This window comes from Corythoichthys intestinalis, chromosome 13 (genome assembly GCF_030265065.1).
Source record: "Corythoichthys intestinalis isolate RoL2023-P3 chromosome 13, ASM3026506v1, whole genome shotgun sequence".
Taxonomy (NCBI): Eukaryota; Metazoa; Chordata; class Actinopteri; order Syngnathiformes; family Syngnathidae; genus Corythoichthys; species Corythoichthys intestinalis.
In genome coordinates, this window is record NC_080407.1 from 10,683,780 (window position 1) to 10,691,532 (window position 7,753).

Consider the following 7,753-nt stretch of genomic DNA (forward strand, 5'->3'; position numbering starts at 1 on the left):
TTATACCTTGACTGGTTGCGTCCGTATGTACATTAGTCTCGCTTAATTCCTCTGTGCGGCACTTGATCTCTTTTGAACTAACAAATCCCTGAGGGTCACAGCCAATCTTTGCGTTAATTCTACGCTGCCAGCATTTGCAATGGATTAATACGGATTTTCTATTCTTTTGATATGCAAACAAGAGTCCACAGTTTGCTCTCTTGCAGAACAACAGACAATTATGAACCAGATCAACTTCGCTTATGGCAAATTACTCTACTGCAGTGGTCAAAGTCAATTGAAGACATGGGCCCCGTTGGCGTGAGGTCAGTTTTAATCCCAGGGGATTTTAATTTAATGAAGGCTCGTTAGGCCAATTGCTTCTTAAACAAGCGCTTCTTTCCAGCGATGACGGCAGAGGCCGCAATGCAAGAGGATTAACTTGTGCGAGGACAGAGACAACGCAACAGTACAGCCTAACCGCACGTTTATGCTCTTGTGAATCCCTACAGTACTAAGCAACACCTGATAGATAGGAAATGATGTCCTAGCAGTCTTGCATCAACCTTGCCCTGAAAAGAACTTCAGGTCTAAGAACACTACGCAACAAATAAAGATAAAACCGAAAATGTCATTACCTGTTTTTCCACGTACTGTACACAGGTATGGTTAGATCAGCAAACAGTTCCTTTAAGTCCAGTGATGTTCTTTAGACTATCTTCAATTTGTTATCGATTGTTTGGATCTCGCATGGCTAGGGACGATAGTGTGACAACAGGGAAATCTTTGGTTCGGCACTTTTGTTGTGCTCATCTGTTTTTGGTGTGGGGGAAGTTACGCAGCTGGTGTTCAACCCACCCTACGTGGACTTGCTCCTTCCCTGTCAATGCTTGTTATTAATGTTCACTGAATATCACTGCTCAAAGGCCTTGGGCTGCAGTTACTTGATTGTCAGGTGAGATGATAGAAGACTCCAGGGTCCTTGCTTATACTATTCTTTAAATGATAGCTACCACACAGTGACAAACTTAACACAATATTTGGTTACCGGGTTCTAGTTACTAGACCAAGACCAAAATGGCATTAAATTTGCATCTGCTTTAGCTTAAAGACAAACATATTATATGTAAGAGGAGAGTCTAATATACTTATGATGTTGAAATGACAACCAGATGGCAAATTACATGAGGGTAACATGAAGTTGTTGGACGTTTTCAATACGTTCTGCTTTATGTCTTCTATGGCCACGTGTCGGCCAATCAGCTCTCTTGCCTTGCCTCTAACTCAGCTGTATCTCATTTTGGTTATCCGTCAATCAGGGTCTATTAAAACCACTGGATTTGTCCATGACATCTTTTGCAATTTGTTTTGCAGCTGTCGTATTTTTCCTATTTATTTGCTGCTTTACAATTGTTATTTTAAGTGGCCCACTTAAAGCCGAACCTTTCCTCCAGACAAGAGGAAAATCTACTGAGATTAAATCAACGTCAAAATGGTTAAGCATCTCGCAAAGTTAAGCATAGACCACAAAAATAGCTTCCTTTTTTGTCCACTTTCCCCTTCAAGAACACCACTTAAAATTGTCAACATTGTTCATGCACCGCAATAAGAAAAAAACAAGGAACCCCAAGACCCCGATTAAAAGAACATTATATAATGATCTTTTGAATGTATTGTCTGAAAAGACAGTTGACTGTAATTTGCATGTGGATTTGTATGCATATGTGTTGTTTACACATGCCAAAAACTTTAAAAGACATTTCGTGGTTGCACCGCAAGTGGTGTCAACGGGTACGTGACGGACAATGCAAAGAGCCAAACATGCAGATTTCATGTACCGGCGCCAGTTGGCCTAGCCGAATGTAGTCTGGAGGTTCAAATATGATATCTGAAATGAGACTTCAGCCGGAACTATGAACGTGTAGTGTTAGTAAGACCAAACCGTTTTCTTTGAAATAACGTTTTATTGGCGCCCAACCCAAATTTTTCTTAAATATCCAATATTATTTATCTGATGCGTTTCCATGCAATCACACACTTGATATCAAAAAGCTCCATACATACAAATGTATTGGAAACAAGGTTTATTCAAACTGAGTTCCTCACAATCAATTCATGAGCAGTGATCGTTTCAAAGTGGCTGCAAAATGAGAAAAAGATCCAGACATGATGTAATATTCCATGACAATGTTGCCTTGAGCAACAATGGAGAACTGCCAGAACTGCAAAAGCTGTAGTTTATTATCAAAACAATGACACCATTTGAATTCATGCATGTAATGGAAAAGATACAAATCAACAACGAATGTGTGAGACGCAGTTTCATGAGCCAACGTTGAACTTTTTCGAGAATTGAGTCGCTATACCGAACAAGTATTTTACAATTGAATTCTACACGAAACAGTTGAATACGCAGTCTTTCTTGCTGGCCCTTTGCACAGCAACGGCTTTATTAAACACGATACTACACATGCTAAACACGGAACATAAAGGACAAAGACAAAACAAAGCTATTAAAGAGACGCTGGAGATTCTAACGTCGTCGTTACTCGGTCTTGTCTCTGTCAAATTGGAATGTTTAAAGTGTTTTTGGGCTATTTTTAAAGGCAAAGCTAAATGCGAGCAAGTTGCTAACTGGCCTTCTTATTTAGATCGACATAAGCTGGTTAGCAAACTTTGGTACAGCTCCTTGAAACTTTTTGTCATTTTTTAAAAGTTTTTTTTTCCTATCAAATGACTTTCTTGCTTTCTTTATCTACAAATATTTGGTATCTATTCCAACTCTAATCTGTCCTGCCATTTTTCCCTATGTCGTGTTTATTAAGTACTTGAAAACTATGCTGCAATACCTCTTTTTTTTTATCAGAACAAAAGCGTGAGTGTTGAGGATTATTAAAACATGTAAATCCATAATTGGTGGAGGACAGGTGGGAGTAAGGTCCTTATTCAAACATGATTTCAGAGGCCATGCGCAGGCAGTTGGAGGTCTCAGGTGGCATGCTGTGGGCTGTGAGGTGGTTAGCATCCAGGCGCAGGTGCTTCAGGTGGGAAAAGTTGACGGGGCTGACGTACTTGCAGAAGCTTGAGAGGTCAAACTCTGTAGGGTCAAGGACAGAATTTGGTTAAATGATATTGGAGTTAGTCCATAAATGCCTACCCAAGGCTAGAAAACTCAATGAAGACAATAAGACTGCGCCTACTCACTGCTGATCTCGTTGGCTTGGAGGTAAAGTTGCTCCAGTTGCTCGTTGATATCGGGAATGGACTGCAGCTTGTTGAAAGACAGGTCCAGCTCCAACAGCGACGTTACGTTGAACACTCCTGCGGGGAGCCCGGAATCCACCAGCTTGTTGTGTGAGACCCTTAGGTAGCGCAGACCCGGCACCTTGCTCAGGTACCCCGCGCCGATGCTGTCGATGTCGTTGTAGTCAGCGTAGAGGATTTCCAGCGAAGCGGGCACGCCCACGGGCAGCTTCTTCAACTTGTTGTGGCTCACGTCGAGGGACAGCAGCCTCTTGGACCCCTTGAATGCACCGGCGATGGCCTCAGAGGTGAGCTCATTGTGCTGCACATTTACAGAGGTCAGATTCTCCTTGTCATTCAGGAGCCCGGACGGGAACTTGTTCAGTTGGTTGTGAGTCATCTTCAGTTCTTCGAGAGCCTTGGAAGGAGGGATCACTGGTTCAGTGAGAAGGTTCTGGCTGAAGAAGAGTTTCTCCAGGGCGGTCAGTTTGTCAATGGTGCCTGCCGCAATCTTCCCGTTGGTGATCTGGTTGTTGTCGAGGACCAGCCAGCGGAGATCGGCGGTAACGTTGTCAAACACGCCAGACTTGATCTCATCGATCTGGTTATTCTGGAGGTACAGATACTTGATTCCTGTGGGCACCATTGGCACAGCCTTGAGCTTGCGGCCGTCACAATACATGGCGCTGGGGAAGTTGATGGGGCATTCGCACTCGCGGTCACAATTAGCAGTGGAGGGTCCTATCAAGGAGCGCGGCACATAGTCGTAGTCCTCATACTGGCACAGCGCCAGGCTGACAAGCGCTGCCAACAGGTGTACACGGAGAGGAAACATAGCTTCTGCAAAGGGAAGAGAGAAGCACACCGAGACGTCAGACCAAGTTCAATAGGGATGCGGTAGCAAGCGAAGAAAAAATCTAGATGAGACTCATTCAGTGGCACTGCCACACCCACTCCCCAAAAGTTATATAATGACTCAAGAGTGCAAGACAAGAGACCCAAGAAGGCAACTTGACCCTCAACGACAAATCATCTATCACCTTAACACATTCCTGCATATACAGAGGCAACTGCAGTAGTAATGCAACACAGATGTTTCAGAAATCCTGAACCGTGCAGTAGCCCGAGATATTGTTAGAGTCCTCAGCCCTTTACTCACATACTTCTTCCCGGCATCTATTATGACAGTCATGCAGATGATGCGCAAATGCAAGTCAGAATTGGCCTTTAACTGTTAAATATATTGCATGGCCAAAAAATCCTCTTAAATGCAATAGGCAGAACCCTCAAGAACTCCTTTCTATCATTTGTGTCATGCATTCTCTTTGTTCAGAACAACCGCTAAGCCCACACCCACTCAAAGACAAACGATCAAACAGGAAATTATTCACTCAGTCCATCCCTGCAAATGCTTGCTTACCTGCGCTCCTCTCACAGCGTACTGTCTGCGTGGGGTTGGAGGGCCAGTGGTTGTAGAACACTGTGGTGTTCAAAAAGTGGATGTCTCTGGAGAAAAATACAAGGAAGAAAGAACAGAGAGGGAGGAGAGAGACAGGATAGAGACAGAGGGGGGAGATGGAGAGACGGGGGGGAAAGAGGAGGAGAGGACGATGGCTACTGGAAAGAAGGAGGAGGAGAACATTTCTGGGGGGTACAGTATATGGCAGTGGTTGGGCAGCTTTGTCCTGCAACCGCAGGTTGTAGCAATTCAAAACATGTCACCAGGATGGATGGATACTAGCGTCCGAGAACAACAAGAAGTGCAAACAGGTCGATGTTGGTCACCTTTTTTGCTAGCATCATCGTGCTCACCTTGAGACAGACACTTGGTGGTTTTGAGGGAAAAAATACAAGTTGGGGGGAAAAAATTGAGAAAACATATGAAAACCCAGATACTTAAGCAGGAATAAATCCTCTCTGACAACAGTTTCGGAAAGTCTGAGACAGCCAGAAAAGTCTTAAATAACAATGAGGCTGCAATAGCTGTTAGGTAAGTAGAAGCAGATCGCGTCCATCTCGAGTTACGTTCAATATTTTTACACCACCGCTGCATTCTTTCCTCTCAGCACATTCTGAAGGCCGACAATTGTCTAAATGATATTCCTATAGGTTCTCCATTGACAACAGAGTAGGGCGGGGGGCTTCAGTCTTTGGAGAAAGAGGGAAGGCAAGCCAAAGGCCTCCCCCATTTGTTGGGAGACGTTCATCACTCTGTCAAAGCACTCTGGGATCCCGCGTCTGCTTTCCATCCGACGCACTCTACTCTGTTTCTCCACTAGCCGTAGACGCTGGTGCCCTCTCTAAAAATGCATTTGATCACACACACACGTTCTAAGCATTACCTTCAGCCAATTTGATAGACGTTGTGGACATTCTAAATGTGAATCATCATTCTCTACTGGAGCAACATTACTAGACAGGCACCCGTTCGAGAAAATGACCTGATTTTCCTTGCAAATGTACAAAACGGTATTTTAGTACCAAGCGAGGTAACAGATTGCTAGTTTTTATTGATCAGAAACTCCACATCTAGTTCTTTTACAAAAATTTGCTATTAGAGCGAAACCCAACTGCTCACCGTTGAGACTGCAAAAATGTATTTATTCGTGTGGCAGAACTGTGTGCCCACTCAATCACTGCAAGGAAAATTAACTGATGCTTTGTTTAATGTTGTGTTACAGAAGCAAAATAAAACAATCAGAACTTTTCAAGGTGGTATCAGATACATAGACGCAGTGGATAGAAAGGCTCCAATGGGATGCACGTGCCCTAGCAGGCCTCTTCACAGGTCCAGCATTAGCAAACAGGGATATTCTGGGACGCCTTGGCAGCGACACACTGGGTCCTCTAATAAACTCTCAGACAAGCAGCCAGACGCCACCTTCTGTCCCTGCCGTGCAGCCTTGGCCCTCGTGGGGGCACATGTGCCGCACAAGCTCTGTAGAGAATCTCCATTAGTGATAAAGTACTTGATTTGACATGTTCCTAATTGGATTTCGTGTCATACTAAAGGTTGGAAAAAGCGAGGCCAAGAATCAGAAACACATCTGCTAGAGCTTAGGTTACGTTTGTTCATTTTACTAATGTAAAAACCTTCCGCGAGCATCAACTGACTTTGTGACCAAGGCAGATGGAAAAATGATTCCCTCCCCACACTCTCATCTCAGGATTTTCACACATCAACCAAAAACTAGCACGACACGTGCATTAAACTCCCTTTGCAACCACCCGCTGAATTGTGGATAATGAGCTGCAGGCAGGCAATTAGGCTTATGGGGCTTGACGACAGACAAATTGAGCGTATGTGTGTGCACTTATCTGTGTGTGTGTTTTGAGTAGAAGCAATGTGCCTACTTTCCACATGGGGGCAACAGACTGATGCTTGAGGAAGCCCAGTGTACATCTAGTATTCACCAACCTGGACATCTTTTATGGTCCCTGCTTGAAGCTTCATTAATCTGTTCTTAAGTTATATGCAGAATTTCAAAAAAATGCGCTTCAGATAATTCAGATAAATTTTTCTTGAAATAAGGAGTGGAAGATGCCATCTGGTGGCTGACGCTCACTGGGTTTTACAGTATACTCTAGAGACGTTCAGTTTATGCATCGTTGTTTCTGGTCTGGTTTGTTAAAACCAACTCCAACTGGTTTGTGTCACTACGTTGACATGGAAATCAACTGAAAGTCAATGCGAATACCTGAAATGGACTCGGTTCCTCCAAGCAATCATTGGGCCCTGTCATTGTGAGTTTATATAAAGGAAAACTCAAAACTAATTGGTCACTACAATTCCAATTGAACTGAGCAAGAAGTTGTTTGTTGGAGATCATCTCTAGATGGAGCCACCTATCCTTGCACGGTCCTTAAGACGAGGTCCCGAACAAGGTAAATTTCATCCCTGCGAGCCGGTCGTCAGGTCCACTGTTTGTACAGATGTTGCGGGAGGAGATCGATGTCGATCTCCGACCGCAAAGAGCTTATTTGAAGCTAAACGTTTTGTCTCGCCTACTGCGTCCCGCTCCATTTCTTTAACCTAAATATTCTCACAGTCTCTCGAGAGCTGCAAATCACAGCAGCCCAATGTGCTTCTTGTGTCAATATTTTTTTGTCCCGGACCATAAAAATGGTCACGTAAAGTGAGGCAGTGCAAAGGTGGTGTTTCCTGCTCGCTAGTGGACCAGGATGTGGTATATTTCTTCAGTCTGGTCTGGCACCATTCTCCGTGATGATCTTACCTTGTTTTCCCAGGTAGAGCTTGTCGACGACAATGCACGGTTTCTGTCATTACAACCATGCAAAGGTTTTCCATGAGTGTTTTTATTCTTTCAGGACACCTTTAGCGGGAGCCCCTTGCTCTGGAGACGAAGAGGAACACCCTTGTTGCTGATATATTCATTTCAAAGCTATGGTAAGTGCTTGTGCCTTTTGTATGCAATGAGAGGTTTTTATACAACATTTATATACAGTGTCTATACATACAACATTCACACCAATGTGGGGGTGCAGCGGGACACCATTCTCTTGAAACAAA

The 7,753-nt window shown here is 43.9% G+C and overlaps 1 protein-coding gene across 1 annotated transcript; it reads right to left on the reverse strand.

The window, feature by feature from the left end:
* Nucleotides 1–1,948: 1,948 nt before the first annotated feature.
* On the reverse strand, nt 1,949–7,647 carry lum (lumican). Its single transcript, XM_057855616.1, has 3 exons — nt 4,643–7,647; nt 3,184–4,062; nt 1,949–3,076 (listed from the first exon to the last, which is right to left on the reverse strand). The coding sequence occupies exons 2-3, from the start codon at nt 4,055–4,057 to the stop codon at nt 2,922–2,924; spliced, it is 1,029 nt and encodes a 342-aa protein (XP_057711599.1). The 5' UTR covers nt 4,058–4,062; nt 4,643–7,647; the 3' UTR covers nt 1,949–2,921.
* Between the last annotated feature and the right edge of the window lie 106 nt (nt 7,648–7,753).